The following is a 16198-nucleotide window of genomic DNA, read 5'->3' as shown; positions in this document are numbered from 1 at the left end:
CTAACACACAGGGCTTTTTGCAAAGCCCGCGAAAGGTCCGGAAGTCTGATCCATATTTGGGGGACAAAGAAACCAAAGGGTATAAAGAGGTTAGGAGTTCCCCACTTTATGGACAGCTCACTTCTTACCAGAGAAACTGAAAATATCAGGTACTCACCTTCTCATTCTCCATTAAAGTTAAGGGTGGGTTATGATCTAGGCTTTACCAAGCAGGTGCATCAACCACATAAATCAGAATCTAACCATGAATCATGAAGTGTTGTGAAGTGGAAATAGGCAGAGCATTTCCATTCTGTGGGTTTTGACTAGTTAATCACTATGGTCAGTTTCCAGAAACAGTGGTGTCACTGGTTGTAGTAATAGCATCTGACATCTCATATAGATGATGTCTGTGCTTTATGTAGCCTACTAGAGGCCCAGTGCATGAATTTGTGCATGGGTGAGGTCCCTCAGCCTGGTCGGCAATCGAGGCCTATCGAGGGGAGGGACTGTGGGAGGTTGGCTGGCTGGGGGAAGGGGCCATGGGAGGTTGGCCAGCTGAGGGGGGGCTGCTGTGGGAGGTTAGCCAGTGGGGGGGTGGGGGGGAGGTTATGGGAAGTTGGCTGGCTGGCAGGGGCGGGGGCAGGGACCATGGGAGGTTGGACGGCCGGCCCCCCCATCGGGATCAATCCGAGGAGCCAGCTGGGCTTGGGGGGAGCGAAGGGAGGGACTGTGGGAGGTTGGCTGGTGTGGGGGAGGGACCACAGGAGGTTGGCTGAGGGGGTGGGGCCACAGGAGGTTGGCTGGCTGGACCCCCATTGGGGGGCCAGCCAGTGGAGGGGGAAGGGGCTGCGGAAGGTTGGCTGTGGGAGCGCACTGACCACCAGGGGGAAGCTCCTGGGTTGAGCATCTGTCCCCTGGTGGTCAGTGTGCATCACAAGCTGCCTGCCTTGGGGCAGAGGGGCCCCAGTAGCCTTGCCCTTGGGGATGAACACAAAGGAGTTGTGGGAGTTCACACGGAGACTGGGCAGAGCCCGGGCCTGCCGATCCCCCCCGGGAATCGTGTTCATATCTGGCTTGGAGGCCGGCCATATCTTGAAGGAGTCGTTGGTGCTGGTGGCCGAGGAGACCCAGTGGTGCTGGCTGGGAGTGGCACTGGCAGGGCTGACGCTGGACAAAGCCAGGGACGAGGCTGGAGTGGCACTGGGGTCCCAGGGCTGGTGGGCCGGAGGCTCCCCCAACTTTGGCTTGTACTCGCCTGGCCCAACGCTGGATCCCGCGATGCCATTGGCAGTGCCTGCCAGGAACTCTGGGGTCAGGGGCCTGTTGGGGAGCAGAAGATGCCCGACCCGTGGTGCAGGTGGATGGTGAATGAGTTGTTGCTTGTCTTCTGCAAAAGTCACTGCACCGACCCTGGGCTGAGGACAGGTGGCTGTGGCAGCGGCTGTGGCAGGGGGCTACTGAGCTCTGGGCTCCTGCAACGGCCTGGCCGCTGGTTGAACTTCTGGAGCAGATGGCTGATGGGGCCAGGTGATGGGAGCGCATAGTACAGAAGCATCTCTGTGGCGTGGATTCAGGCAGCCAGGCTGGTGGCGAGGTCTGGTGCAGCAGACTGGCCTAAACCAGCAGTCAGACATCCCTCTCACAATCTGGCACCACTGGCTCCTAACTGCTCACCTGCCTGCCTGTTTGCCTGATCTCCCCTAACTGCCCTCCCTTGCTGGCCTGGTTGCCCCCAACTGCCCTCCCCTGCCAGCCTGATCGCCCCTAACTGCCTCTGCCTCGGCTGCCACCACAATGGCTTTGTCCGGAAGGAAGTCAGACATCCGGAAGATGGCTAGTTGATCCAGTCTAATTAGCATATTACCCTTTTATTAGTATAGATAGATTATATAGGATAGGATTGCTTAAATGGGGGTGGGGGCAGTTGGGGGCAATCAGGCTGGCAGGGGAGTGGTTAGGGGGTGACCAAGCTGGCAGGCAGAAACGGTTATGGGCAATCAGGCAGGTGAGCGGTTGGGAGCCAGCAGTCCCGGATTGTGAGAGGGATGTCCCAGATTGGAGAGGGTGAAAGCTGGGCTGAGGGACACTTTCCCGCCCCCCCCCCCCCCCGTGCATGGATTTCATGCACCAGGCCTCTAGTATAGGATAAAGAAGGAGGAAGAAAGCCCAGAGGGAATAGGAGGACAGTGAGGGAGGAGGGCCTTAGGAGTCATGAGTCACTATAGTAACAGTCTAAGGGAATAGTGACCGATCAGAGGGGATATCAAGGCACCAGGATCTGTAGTCTTTATAAGCCAAAGGAAAAAAGAACTCAGTGGCACCCTTTCCCCCTCCCCATGTGGGAGTCCATACTGTGGGACTCTTTTCCTCTCCCCACATGGGAGTCTGTACTTGTTCTTCAATAAATCTCCACCTTTTCTATACTATTCTCTGTCCATGGATTCATTCTTCGACTCTGGCAGACAAAGAATCCAGGTTCCAGTAAAAAAAATTCCCTATCAACTTTAAAAGTATATTTTAAAGTATATCCCCAGTTGTTTCCTCTGGCTGCCCCAGCATGTTTTATTTTATTTTATTTTATGAAATATATATTTCTTGATTTCAGAGAGGAAGGGAAAGGGAGAGAAACATCAATGAGGAGAGAGAATTATAATTGTCTGCCTCCTGGACACCCCACAATGGGGATGGAGCCCACAACCTGGGCATGTGCCCTGATCTGGAATCAAACTGTGATCTCCTGGATCATGGTAAATGCTCAACCACTTAGCCAAGCCGGCCGGGCTGCCCCAGACGTTTCAGTTTCGTTTCACTGAAGAGCTCCAAGCTCCACCCTGATCCTGGCTTCCTCACCCTGTGTATAATTTCTAGTGCAACCCTGAATAAGTTACTGCTGCCTTGTGCTTTGTTGTGGACAGACCATGACTGCAATAATGACCTCAGAGAAGTCCAGTCCTGGGCTGAGGTGCTGGCCGATCCTGACCTTCACAGTGTTCCTGCAGTGTGTCTGCGTGGCCATGGCTTACTTGTACTTCACCAGTGAGTTGCAGCAGGTCAGTATAACGCATATGGACTCACGGCAGCTGTCAGCACCCTCATGTTAACTGCCTCTCCTTTGCCTCTCTACTTGCTCCTCTTTGAAAACTTTATAGTGAATGTTTCCTTTCGCTGCCTGAGAGATGTTTTGGTTTTATTTCTGTTGCATTTGTGTGTTGATAATAGTGAGACTATAAAGGACTAGCATTCTGCCTAAGTCTGTAATGCAGTGGTTATAAGCTGAGCTCACATTTTACTGCTCATCCTAAAATAATTGAAAATAAAACTGCCATTCGATGCCTGTGGATGGTTCAGGTACAAATCCAGGTGCATTTGACAGAGAGAGAAAAACAAAACAGTGCCATTTTAATTTGTGTATTTCTCAACTATATAAAACATTTGGAACTATAAATGCAAAATTGATTAAAAAAAAATAAACCAGCTCAGCTTCTTACCTTCTTATATATATTTTGACTAATTGTATATTATCAAAAACTGTGAGTTGGAAGGAACTTTGAACACCCACATTTTATAGATGAGACTAGAGACCAGGATGGGTTACAGAAAATGATTGTCAGAGACTAATGTCTGGGCAGCAGAGAGGGTCAGTACTGCCACCTCAAAATCTCTGAGCCAGCAAAGGAGTCTACCCTGCTGACTCAAGCCCTGCCAAGGAGACTGGCTAGTCCTTGCCTAGACAATGCCACCAGCAGCAGGCATGCAAACCCATTTCACAGAACCACGGGCTTCTGGAACAGAAGAGCAGGCTCCCAGTGCACATATGATTAGCAAGAGGAAAGTCCAAGCCTGAGATGTAGATCTGAAAATCATGAGGTGGGAAGGAGGTGTCATTACTCATTTTTGAAAATACTACAGCATCCCCCTTCCCCATGGGTCCAGGTGGCAGAACAAGGTCTGTAGAAACACGTGGGGATGGGGAAGGTGGTAGGGGTTTCCTTTCTGGGTTTCTCTTCTCAGAGCTCTATATGTATGCATAAAAACATCTAAAAGGAGAAACACCAAAATGTTGGCCATTGTGATCTCTAGATGGTAAGATTGTGGTAGGGTGCTTTTTTCCTTTTAATTTTTTTACATTTTATAAATTTTCTACAGTGAATGTTATAAAAATATCTATGCTATCCATATATCCACTTTCACACAAACTTAAAGAATATGACATTTTTACAGAGTCTTATGAGAAAACAACCCTACTCAAAACTGCCCCTACACAGTCTGATCTCAACCCTGTAAACAAAAAAGAGATCATGAAAAGCTTTAACTAGGAGGTGGGGTTAGTTAGACGGTTAGGGTGGGGCGCTTTTTTGTTGTTGTAGCTTGTTTTTTTTTTGCTTTTAGAAAAGTGTTCCTGACTTCTCTATATTTTCTAGGGTGCCTGTGGGTCCTCAATGTCCCTAGGCCTCATTGAATTTGAGGTAACAATAGCGCCACATTAGCTTGTCAACCTCCCTGCCATAGATACCTAGGAGCTTCCTCACTTTTCCAGGTTCTCCCTCCCAAACAGAAAGTTTTTCTGAAAAATTTCCAGAGGATGTCCAGAGGCACTGTCAGCAGCTGACCTCTGCTTCTGGCCCCTGCTCCGTATCCACCTGTCTCAAACTCTACTTCCTTTTATTTATTTTATTTTATTTTTTTCATAACTTTTATTGATTTTATACAGAGAAGGAAGGCACAGGGATAGAGAGTTAGAAACATCGATGAGAAAGAAACGTCGATCAGCTGCCTCCTACACACCTCCTACTGGGATTGTGCCCTCAAGCAAGGTACATGGCCTTGACTGGAATTGTACCTGGGACCTTTCAGTAGTCCACAGGCCAACGCTCTATCCACTGAGCCTAACCGGGTGGGGCTCCACTTTTAGAGATAACACCATTTCCTGCTCCCAAGCAGCTCTCAGCTCAGCCTTTCTGCCCTTGACCCAGCTTCCCATGCTCTGCAGCTTCCAACTGCTGGGAAGCAAGAGTTAAAATTGCTCTCTCCCTTCTGTGTCACATACATCTTTTATCCAACAAATTAATAGACGTTTGTGAGCCTGTTTTTTTTTTTGTTGTTGTTGTTTGTTTGTTTGTTTTGTTTTTAGTTTCATCAGACCAGTGCCTGGCCAAGTTTTCATATTTCTAAACCACATGCGATTGAGTTTCTTCTTTGGAAAGGCTTTTCAGCTTCCACACAAATTGCAGATGCAAATGGGAGTCTACAATAGAAAAGTACAGGGTGGGCAGGCGCATAGACGAGTCTAATTCCATTGTCAGCTCAGGGGGCACCAGGGGTCACCTCCACGACATTGCCCAGGAGAATGTTTTACTCTTGTGATTAAATGAAGGAAGAAAGAAAATAAACATTTAAAAGCAAATGAATGCCCTATGCCAGAGTGTGTGGAGGAATGAATTAACTCAGGTTTATGTTTTTGCACTTGAAGGACCTTGGTCAAATGTTCACAGTGTACTTTGGCTGAGTACAGGACTGCATGACTCTGACTGGAACCTCTCATAGACAGTTCAGTCATTTTGATTTGGAATAAGCAGGTTATCCTTAAATGTGATCCTTCCTTCATGCTCTGGAGTGTGCCTAAGTTCAAGTAGCAGGAAAAAAACAAAAAGGCCATTGTACTGAAAATAACCTTTTTAACCTCAATAGTTAAAAAATAAAACCAGGCAATAAGAAATCAAGAACTGAAACCAAAAAAACCCCATGCAATCTTGTGTGTTTCCTGTTTTTGTAAGATCAGTATCAGCCTCAAGTACTCTGCATGGTTTGGGATTCATGAACATGTGCATGCTTGTGTGCGTGCGAGCATGTAAGGGCGTCTGTGTATAACATCAAGCAAGGACTTGATAACAATGATCTGGCACTCTAAATGTTTATTCTCAGTCAGGAAGAGGTAATAAATCTTCAAGTCTCTGCAGGTTAATAAATCCCTAGCTAGTGTGGATATTTAATGAGGCAGCATTCAGATTTTTAGTGGCAATGGGATCACACTTGATCATCCAAGGAGAGTAGAATTCACCATAAGTAGAGTGTGCTCAGACAGCCAAAGCTCGGATCAAGAAACAGAACATGAGCTGGCCCCCGAATGATTTGGCTACCGTTTTATTTAGCATCCTTACATTTAAACACACTCTACTGCCCACTTTGTGTCTAGGTGGGTTGCCACCTTTAGAACGGGATCCACACTGTGTCAGAACTGGACAGGACCTCAAGGTCACCATAGTGAACCAGCTCAAATCTCAGAGGAAGAACAGACACAGGAGAGAAGCAAACACTTGTTGAGGGACACACAACTAATTGATGGCAGGGCCAGTCAAGGGCATTGTGACTCAGGATGCCTAGCCCACACCTGTGATGTTTCCACCATATCCAACAGCTTGCTTTTATTCAAAGGACAAAGGACAGCAGGCCTACTTTAATTCCAAGCCATGTGCTTATCCAAGGTGCCAATTCTCTGACTCTCTCATCAGTTTCTGTAGTTTTAACTTCTAAATGAATAAAAACAAAAAGCACTTGTGCATAATATTGTTTTATATTCCATCTCGTCCTAGATGCAGGACAAGTACTTCAAAACGAGCATTGCTTGCTTCTTAAAGGAAGATGACAGCTCTTGGGACTTCAATGATGAGAATTTGAATGATCCCTGCTGGCAAGTAAAGTGGCAGCTGCGACAGTTTGTTAGAAAGGTAGGTGGGCTCTTGGGTGACTTCACCAGCTTTCCATAGAAGGTCGGAGGAGAGGGAATATTTAAGATCATCACATCCAGACTGTTCATTTTACAAATGGGGAAACTGAGGCCCAGAGTGCTTAAGTGATTTTCCCTAAATTCATAGAACTGCAGAAAGGCAGAACAGCACCAAACAGTGGGCCTTAGTCAACTCCCGGTCTATAGTTCATGCCTCTACTCTAGACAGTCACCCCATCCAGTCTAACCTTTGTATCTCGCATTGTGGAAACAGAGGCACAGGCAGAGCAATGTGTTCAAGGTCAGACAACAATGAGGGGTGTGTGTGTTTTTTTACCCAGAATATGAAAGAGGCCAATTATGGTGTTTTATATTTTTCCCACATGTTGATCTCAAAGAGGAAAGGGAAAGGGAAGAGAGATACTTTGAGAAGTTGAAGTTGATATCTCAATTTGCAGTTAGCAAATGACAAATTATAGTATTTTCTATCTATGGAAGTTGCTAAAACAGGATCTTTAGCAGAACCATTATGTTAACTAACAGGTTATTTCATAATTGTTATGTAATTTTACTTTGAGCCATGTGACATGTAAAATTAGGCTTCTTCTCTTGGGCTTTTCCTTCTTGGCAAGAAAGCATTGAGTAATATTTACTTTTAACCTCAGAAAAGTCAGAGGAGGATGCAGATATGAAAATACCTTGTAAGGAAGTAAACACCAGGGTTGTTTAAAAAATCTTGGGGACATTCCCAGCATAGAAGGAGGAAGTGTTTTACTGAGAACCAGTGTGGTGCTCAGCCTGGCTTCTCATAGAACCAGTGTTTTGTTGGCAGTTAGGGAACTGATTTATAAACCTCAACAGTCCTCTCCATAGAGCTCAGGCATTACCCACAATGCTATTTTTTTGTTTTGGGTTTTTGTTTTGTTTTGTTTTGTTTTGTTTTGTTTTGTTTTGTTAATCCTCACCCGAGGATATTTTTCCACTGATTTTTAGAGAGTGGAAGGGAGCGGGAGACAGAGAGAAACTTTGATGTGAGAGAGACACATCAATTGCTTGCCTCCTGCACATCCCCCAACCAGGGCTGGGGATTGAGTCTGCAACCCAGGTATTGGACTCAGGACACTTCAGTCTGAGGGCTGACACTCTATCCACTGAGCCAAACCGGCTAGGGCTTATGATGCTATTTCTATGAGAAATGAGATTATTGGATGTCCACCTGGGAGTTCTGCAAACACCTGTACTGGTGGCCGCCCTGGAGGTGTGGCCTGGGCAGGGCACCCACTGCACGCATGAGCAGCTGTGACTTCAGCACTCCAAGTGACAAGAACCAGGAAAGGCCCAGGGTTGGGGAAGGGTCCTGAGGAATCTAGGAATGGGACTCCACAGACCTGGGGTGAAGGGGGTGGTAACTCACAGGTTTGGGGACTGAGAAGAGGGGCTGGATGCTGGGGCTGGAAGTGGGGAGATAAGAGAAGTGGGGATGGGTTTCCTGCTATTCTTGCTCTCCCATGCTCATGCCCTGCCCCCAGCTAGACTAGAGGAAGCGGGGAGGTCACAGAGGGGTGGGTAAAAGTGCAGGGGGAAAGGATGTCCCATTTTTTTCCAGGGACCATTAATTAAACAGACTATTTCCAGTGAACATCTTATACCCATTACATATATCATTTCCTTTCATTCTCACAATAGCTCTATGAGGAAGAAATCATTATCTTCTTCCTCTTTTTTAAAACAGATGAAGAAGTTAAAGTTTACATCAGTTAAGTGACTTGAGAAAAATTTTCCAGAACTAGCAATTGACATATTTAAATCCAGGCCATACTGTAGTTATTATTGTACTTTGCCTCCCACACTGTAGGAATTACCCTCTCTCCTTCCTGCTGATCCTCCTTCTTCCTTCCCTTCTGTCCCAGAATGACAGGGAGAGGGAGAGAGAGAGAGAGAGAGAGAGAGAGAGAGAGAGAGAGAGAGAGAATTGCTGAGGCCACCTCTCGCTTTCTCTGTCTGTACCAGTGCCCATTGGACTTCAGGCAGTCCCCTGATCACCTGGAATCAGGGCTTGAGGCAGATGCAGAAGCAGAGAGCTTCTGATTTGGGATGGGAGTACAGGGGAAGGGAGTTTCTGGTAGTTGCCAAATTAACAAACAGTGATGGGAAAGGAGGGCAGTGATGGGCAAAACCCCCTGGCGACAGAATCGAATGGAGGGGAATTTAGAAGCTGTGGATGAGCCAAGACAAGACCTGTTTAATTCATAGAAAGGCTCAGTGTTTGCTCTTTCTCACAGTTTTTTTCCACTGGTTAGTATAAAGAGGGTGATGCTAGATTTTTAGTAAACATATGGGAACTTGGTAAAATATCTTTATGTTAAGAATGCCTCAGCCACATTCTCAGAAATGAGAGCAGGACATGGTGTGGCCAGGTCACACCCTGATGAGCTGTGGTTGTCTGTGGGCACCCAGAGAGAGAGGCTTGGGGCTGTCCAATCACTCAAAGCCCCTGGACTCCATTATTCCATTACACAGAGCCCTTTGCACACACACACACACACACACACACACACACACACACACTCACACACACACGCACACTCACACACCATAGAGAAAATGAGGTGACATGTCCGCCACATCCGCCAGCCACGAAGAGGTCTGGGGAGGACTTGGCTGACCTAACTTGGCAGGTGGCTCCTTTCTCCTGTGCTGCTCCAGGTGTGGACTTTCAAAGACTTTATCCAGAAACAGAAGTTTCCCACACAGAGGACCATTTTTTGATCACCACGTGGGGATGGCTGCTTCAATAGTCGCCCTGCTTCCTACATTGTCATCTTACGTAGAAATTTCCTGTTAGACATCAGTAAAAAGAGCCATAGACAATCTAGAGTCAGTTTTAAAATTTTAGGGAAATTAACAATCTTTATTCAATACCATTACAGATAAATTTGGGAACCTATGAGGAAACCATTTCTACAGTTTCAGGTATATTTTTTGTTGTTATTTTAACTTTCTACTCTCCACTTCATGGCAGGGTGAAGGCCTCTCCATCCTCTTTCTTTCTGCTCCATTCACACATCCTACCTCTGATCAGCTGCTCAAGCTATTGATTCTATTTCCCATTTTGCATTGAGAGCTAGAAAGCTCAGAACCAACCCTGTGGCCTACCTATGGCCAGAACTTTTTTCAGCTGAATCTTATTGGATTTTCCTTTCCCCTCAATTTATTTAATTACTTATTTTTTAACCTTCTCATGTATTGCAAATAAGCCATCTAAATCCTTTCTAGAACTGGCTGAAAGTAAGATAAATAAGAGCCCCATGTTACCCATCCCCTCTGTTTCTGACCACCACAGGCTCCATGCTTTTCCTTAAACAGAAACCCCTCGCTCCCTCATCCCTTTCCCAACAGTCCTCCTACCCACCCACAGTTCTCATCCTATGGTCCCCATGCTACAGCCATCTCTCTTCCTGTTCATGATCAGCAGCCTTCTCTTGACCCACACTCCCTTCAGTGCTATTGCCCAGACTGGCTTCTTTTGTCTCTGGCTGTTCATATAACTGGCTCCATCTCATTCTCCATCCTCATTACCTAATTGTCAGACCTACCCTGGCCACCTTTCTAAGTAAGTTCCCCTGCACCCTGTTATCACTATCACACTTACCTCGTTCATTTACATGTATATTTATCTCTGTGCCTGATTCCTTACTAGATCAGAGATTCACAAAGACAGAACATGTGTCTGTTTCTCCCATCTCACTATACCTAGCACCTAACCCTGTGCCTCAAACCTAGTAGGTCCCTGCCCTTGTCTGTACCATCTTCAGTGTGTGTGTGTGTGTGTGTGTGTGTGTGTGTATTTTGATTGAAACAAAATTCACATAACAAACAATTAATCATTTAAAGAGCACGATTCAGTGGTAGTGAGTGCACTTCCAATGTTGTGCCAACACCATCTCTTTCTATATAGAAGGTTCTTTTAAAAAATATACTATTATTGTTGAAAGTATTACGAATGTCCTCCATTTCTCCCCTTCGCCCACCTCCACCCAGCTCACACCCAAAACCGGGCCTTCACCTCACTGTTGTCTGTGTCCATGGGCTTTGCATATAAGTTCTGTGTGTGTGTGTGTTTTGATTGAGGTGAAATTCACATAGCAAGCAACCATTTACAGAGCACAATTCAGCTCAGCTGGTGTTGCTCAGGGGTTGAGCATCAACCTATGAATCAGGGGGCCATGGTTCGATTCTTGGTCAGGGCACATGCCTGGGTTTCAGGCTTGATTCCCAGTGTGGGGCATGCAGGAGGTAGCAGATCTATGATTCTCTCTCATTGTTGATGTTTCTATCTCTCTCTTCCTCTCCCTTCCTCTTTGAAATCAATGAAAATATATTAAAAATAAATAAATAAAAAGCACAATTCAGTGGTAGTTAGTTCATGTACAATGTTGTACCAACACCCTCTCTACATAGAAGATTCTCCATACATGTTTTTTGATTGAATAAATACGTAAATAAAATTACTGGAGTAAATCGACTACTTTTTTGCACCTGGTTCACTATAGCCCCATTTTCACATACTAATGGCCACGAAGGCCTGAGTACATATACTGGAGCACATCAACCTGGCAGAGAGGACAAGACCTTGTCTTAGGGTCTGAGCATCTGATCATTTCCCCAAAGGCAAAAGTGGTAGTGAGAGTGTTGAGCACCCCAACTGTTCTGATGAGGCACACCAGATCCATAGTCTGCAGTAGATGCGTGCACTGTATTCAGTATTGGAAGAAAAATATTCTTTTTCACTCATCCCAATAAAGTATAGAAATCATGTACTTCTCAGTATACCAAGACATATCCATGACACCCAAATATTCATATTTGCAAGTTTCCTTCCTGGGAGGTGTTTGCTATAGCCAGTTGGAAATTTCCTCTCTTTAGGATTTGCTTTCAAAGCTTGGCTTTCCCATATCCTTGCAATGACTTCAAATGCAAGGTATTTATAATTGGATTTTGTCATTGAATATTTAAAAACAAAGTGGTAAGGTCTAGGGCAGGCAAAGCATTATGAATTATTTAACAAGGGAGGTTATAAGTAAATGGACACATCAACCTTGAAAGCTGAGCATCCTGAGAATAATATATAAATGACTATGCATCTCCATGCCATGATTGGTCTTCAGTGCCATATAGATGCCCACCCATCCTGAATAAGTAACAATTAATACAAAATTAGAAGAAATGAGAAGAGATTCTCATGTCCCATTCATTTTCCCCTATGGAATTTTATCACCTCCTCTAACTTTCCTCTTCTATTGGCCTAGATTAAGGTTTACTGTTCTCAGTCCTGGTATAATAGTCTGATTAACTTGCCAGTCTCCAGCCCTCCCATCTTCTATCCATCCAACCTTACTCTGAGAGATAGATTAGCCTAAAACACAAAACATATCTATCTCTTCACTTCCCTGACAAAAACCTTTCAGAGTCGTCCCACACCCTATAAAATCCAAATCTCTTAGCCTGGCACTCAGATCCTCTATACTATGGCTCATCATTCAAACCTGAAATGGAATTCCTCTCATGCCTTTGTCCCAGGAATGCTGTGTGCACCCTGCAATGAGCCTCTTCCCATTCTGTTAGACCCCAAGCCAGCCCATCTTCACCCTGTTCAGATCATTATCCTTGCACTTTCTTGGGCCTGTTTGTTTATAATTCTTTTTTCTTGTCCCTGGAAGAGTGCCTGTCATAGACGTGGTGGGCACTTTGGTTTGTTTAAGTGAATGGAAGGGGCCTTAGCACAAACCCTCCCCTGACCTCAGCTTCCCAATAAGTAGGAATCTTTCCCTCTGAATAGCCATCACCCTTTACTTCTTTTTCTAACATAAATTGTACTTTCTAATTCACATCTTCCCCCAAAGACTGTTTAAGTCCCTTAAGGATCAGTCAGTGTAATCAGTGATTAATCTTTGTTGCCTCTGTAGGATATAGTGTAGTGCCTTGTGTTTTAAAAACCAATGTGCACACACTTGGGAAGTTTGGACTGATTTTTTAAAGGAGTTGTTTGTTCAATCTGTTTTTAAGTACTTGGATGGTGGTCAATAAGTTATTTGTTTGTTAAGATGTAGTGAATCAGTGATTTAAATGCTCATGTACTGATTATCGTGATCAGTATGTCAATCCATGTTCCTTTAGGGAGGTCAGGGGAGGGGAGGGGAATGACTGTTAGATACCAGCTTATAGCATCTATGGACAATGGTTACCACTGCTACTCCTTTAAGAATCACTAGTAGCTAGCAAATAGGAAAAAATAGAGGTTATGAAATTGGTATCATTCTATATATAACTCAAAATGGAAATTTGCCAATACCTGGTTATTTGTGCACTTTAAATGACTCAGCACAATTACTGCAGGTCCAGTTTTTTGCTTGTTTGGGAACTTATGGAAAGGGCCATAATCTTCCCTTTGTCATATTCACCGTAGTGACTTCTGAGACGCTGATAAATTATAACCCAAGTTACTGCTTATTCTTTCCATATAAAGTACTTTTCAAATTAAACATAACTTGAAGTACACTGATCATCACACTAAAATGTAGGCTGTTTTTATGAAAAGGTATAGGATCAACTTTGGAAGCCCAGTGTGCTCACAGGGCCTGATTGACAACAGCTGTGAGCAGCAATGTGCGAGGTAGTTGGACAAGTGCTGATGATACGTTGTCATTTCCCTTTTAGAAAAGCAACAAGATGGTCCTCGGCTAGTAATTGGAAAAGGACTTCAGAGAGTAGCCGCTCACGTAACAGGGAAAACTCGAAGCACGACCGCATTGCCAGTTCCAAGTAAGAGAAACAACAAATGTATGGTTTTAAAGGAAGACTATGTTCCAAATAATTTATTCTTTTAACTTGTACCTAAAATGTGTATATAGCTACCTACAAAATGCTCAGCAGGAATCAGATCTCAGACTGACTCTCTTCAGAAACAAGATGATAAGACAAATAGCTCAATTACTGCCCTGGCATAACTGGCCGCAGGGAAATGGTAACGTGGGAGAATGTTATCGTTGAGTTTCCCATGCCCCCATTTTTGCTTTTTTCTTCTTTAAAGTCATTTCTCTTTCTCACTTTGATCAAATTTTTTTTCTTCCAAGTTCTAAATTCATCATTTGCTTTCACCATGAGTCACTGAGTATTCTTGTGATATTTATTATATTTGTTTGAACTGCAGGAAGTTGCCAATATTTGACTATTTTTTACTTACAAAGTGTTGGTTTCACATAGTTTAACCAAATATGTTAAACCTAATTTTAACTGTCAGAGCAGATGTCTACAGAGTGCTGTAGTTAAGTACAAGGGTATTATAGTTTAAATACCCACGTTGGAATCCCAGCCCTCCTTACCCACACATATGTTTGAGCAAATTACTTAACCAAACTAAGCTTCAATTGCTTATACAAAATAGAGATAAACTTTATACAAAGTAGAGACCATCTTTACCTCATAAAAGAGAAACACATGCAAAATGCCTGATGTATTGTAAGTACTCAAGAAGTCCCTTGCATTATTGTGAAAGGTTTTGTCCCAAGGTAAAGAAATTTCAGGCAGTAAATGGATGAAAGCATTATTGGGGTGTTTTGAGGGGTTTGTTGATTGTTTTGGTTTTTTTTTCTAGGTAGTTGCCTTCCTATCATATTCCTGGACTTATGTTTTATAAATAATTAACATGTTTAGCATATGAGTGAGATCATTATTCCCATATTACTGTTTACTGCTCATCAACCAATGTGACAGTCATTTTAAACTCTTGAAAAACTGAATTTTATATCAGTCATGAAGGTGATCCCAAAGTTTAAAGGAATATCATATTTTGCAGGACCTTTTTTCATTCAGTCTCTAGGACTTAGAGGATCTGGAGCTCTTTAAATCTGGGATCTCTTTGCCAAACCTGTGCTCTAATTGTAGACTAGAGATGCCTTCAGTTTGGATGGTGCCTTTGACTGCTGAGAAAGACCAAGGAGGGAATCCAAAGCGATCCAAAGGAATAGCAAGAAGTTCAGAGCCCTAGGCTGAAGGATGTAGATATGTTTCTCTTAGTTTCCCTATATAATGTTCATTTGAGCTCACCAGCACAGGAGAGAGGTAGGGGTTCGGGACAGAAGTTCTGCCCTAGAGTAAAGATTGCCGTCTGAGTGAATCATCTCAGAGCTAACTGTGTCAGATGTGGCATGGGTGGCAGACAAGGTACAGAAAAATGAGGCACTCCTAACAGGCCCCAGTAATACAGAAGCCTTCAGATTTCGCACTGACTAGACTTTAGAATCCTTGTAAGATTAGAGGAGCGAGAAATTTTATATTTGATTGAAATCCTTTGCAGGTACCAACCAAAAATAGGCTAGCGACAGCTGTTGGAAACACCTTGCTTTGCTACAAACTCCCTTTTGTAAACTTTCTTTCTCTCTAACCTTCCTCCAGATGCCAAGGATGAAAACATTTTGGGCCATAAAATAACCTCCTGGGAGTCATCAAGAAGAGGACATTCATTCTTGAGTAATTTGCACCTGAGGAATGGAGAGTTAATTATCCATCAAACGGGGTTTTATTATATCTATTCCCAAACGTACTTTCGATTTCTGGAACCTGAGAATGATTCAACAGTAGGCATCAGAAAGAAAAACAAACAAATGGTACAATATATTTACAAAGTCACAGACTATCCTGAACCTATACTGCTGATGAAAAGTGCTAGGAATAGTTGTTGGTCTAAAGATTCACAATATGGACTCTATTCCATCTATCAAGGTGGAATATATGAGCTTCAAGAAAATGACAGAATTTTTGTATCTGTAACGAATGCACAATTGGTTGACATGGACCAGCAAGCCAGTTATTTTGGGGCCTTTTTAATTGGCTAGATGATCTGCACTTTTGTTTTAATCTTCATGCAAAAATGTTTTTTTTTATATATATACCTATATACATATATACATATGTATATACTAGAGGCCCAGTGCACGAATTTGTGCACCAGTGGGGTCCCTCAGTCTGGCCTGCGGGATCGGGCTGAAACTGGTTCTCCAACATCCCCCAAGGGGTCCTGGTTTGCAACAGGGTGCAGGCCAAACCGAGGGACCCCACTGGTGCACGATCGAAGCTGAGGAGGGACCGCTGGAGGGCTCCAGGGCATGTCTGGCTCGTCTCACTCAGTCCTGACCAGACCCCAGGAGCAAGTTAACTTACTGGTCTGAGCGTCTGCTCCCTGGTGGTCAGTGCATGTTATAGCGAATGGTCGACTGGTCGACTATCTGCCCTCTGGTGGTCAGTGCACATCATAGTGAACAGTTGAGTGTCCTTAGCATATCATTAGGATATTATGCTTTGATTGGTTGAATGGATAACCATATGACTGGACACTTAGCATATTAGGCTTTTATTATATAGGATACATGTGTACATATGTATATATACATATATATGCATAAATGCATATGTAAAAATAAACCTATATGTGTA

General features: G+C 44.1%; 1 protein-coding gene across 2 annotated transcripts; it reads left to right on the top strand.

Moving 5' to 3' along the window:
- Positions 1 to 2824: 2824 nt before the first annotated feature.
- Positions 2825 to 16139, top strand: TNFSF10 (TNF superfamily member 10). Of its 2 annotated transcripts, XM_059687052.1 has the most exons (6): positions 2896 to 3032; positions 6176 to 6464; positions 6573 to 6707; positions 9637 to 9679; positions 13424 to 13528; positions 15161 to 16139. In XM_059687052.1, the coding sequence occupies exons 2-6, from the start codon at positions 6450 to 6452 to the stop codon at positions 15598 to 15600; spliced, it is 738 nt and encodes a 245-aa protein (XP_059543035.1). In that variant the 5' UTR covers positions 2896 to 3032; positions 6176 to 6449; the 3' UTR covers positions 15601 to 16139. The 2 variants fall into 2 exon arrangements, with proteins under 2 accessions (XP_059543033.1, XP_059543035.1); XM_059687050.1 differs by lacking the exon at positions 6176 to 6464 and having other exon boundaries at positions 2825 to 3032.
- Positions 16140 to 16198: the final 59 nt, after the last annotated feature.

This window comes from Myotis daubentonii, chromosome 3 (assembly GCF_963259705.1).
Source record: "Myotis daubentonii chromosome 3, mMyoDau2.1, whole genome shotgun sequence".
In the NCBI taxonomy this organism is placed as follows: Eukaryota; Metazoa; Chordata; class Mammalia; order Chiroptera; family Vespertilionidae; genus Myotis; species Myotis daubentonii.
Note: the sequence above shows the minus strand (reverse complement) of the source record. Positions and strands in the feature narration are given on the sequence as shown.

Excerpts from the sequence above, each read along its gene's own strand:
- TNFSF10 (XM_059687050.1), top strand. The coding sequence starts at position 2,901 with ATGACTGCAATAATGACCTCAGAGAAGTCCAGTCCTGGGCTGAGGTGC. Across the intron at positions 9,680-13,423 it reads AACCATTTCTACAGTTTCAG|AAAAGCAACAAGATGGTCCT; the intron begins GTATATTTTTTG and ends TTTCCCTTTTAG. Across the intron at positions 13,529-15,160 it reads GACCGCATTGCCAGTTCCAA|ATGCCAAGGATGAAAACATT; the intron begins GTAAGAGAAACA and ends ACCTTCCTCCAG.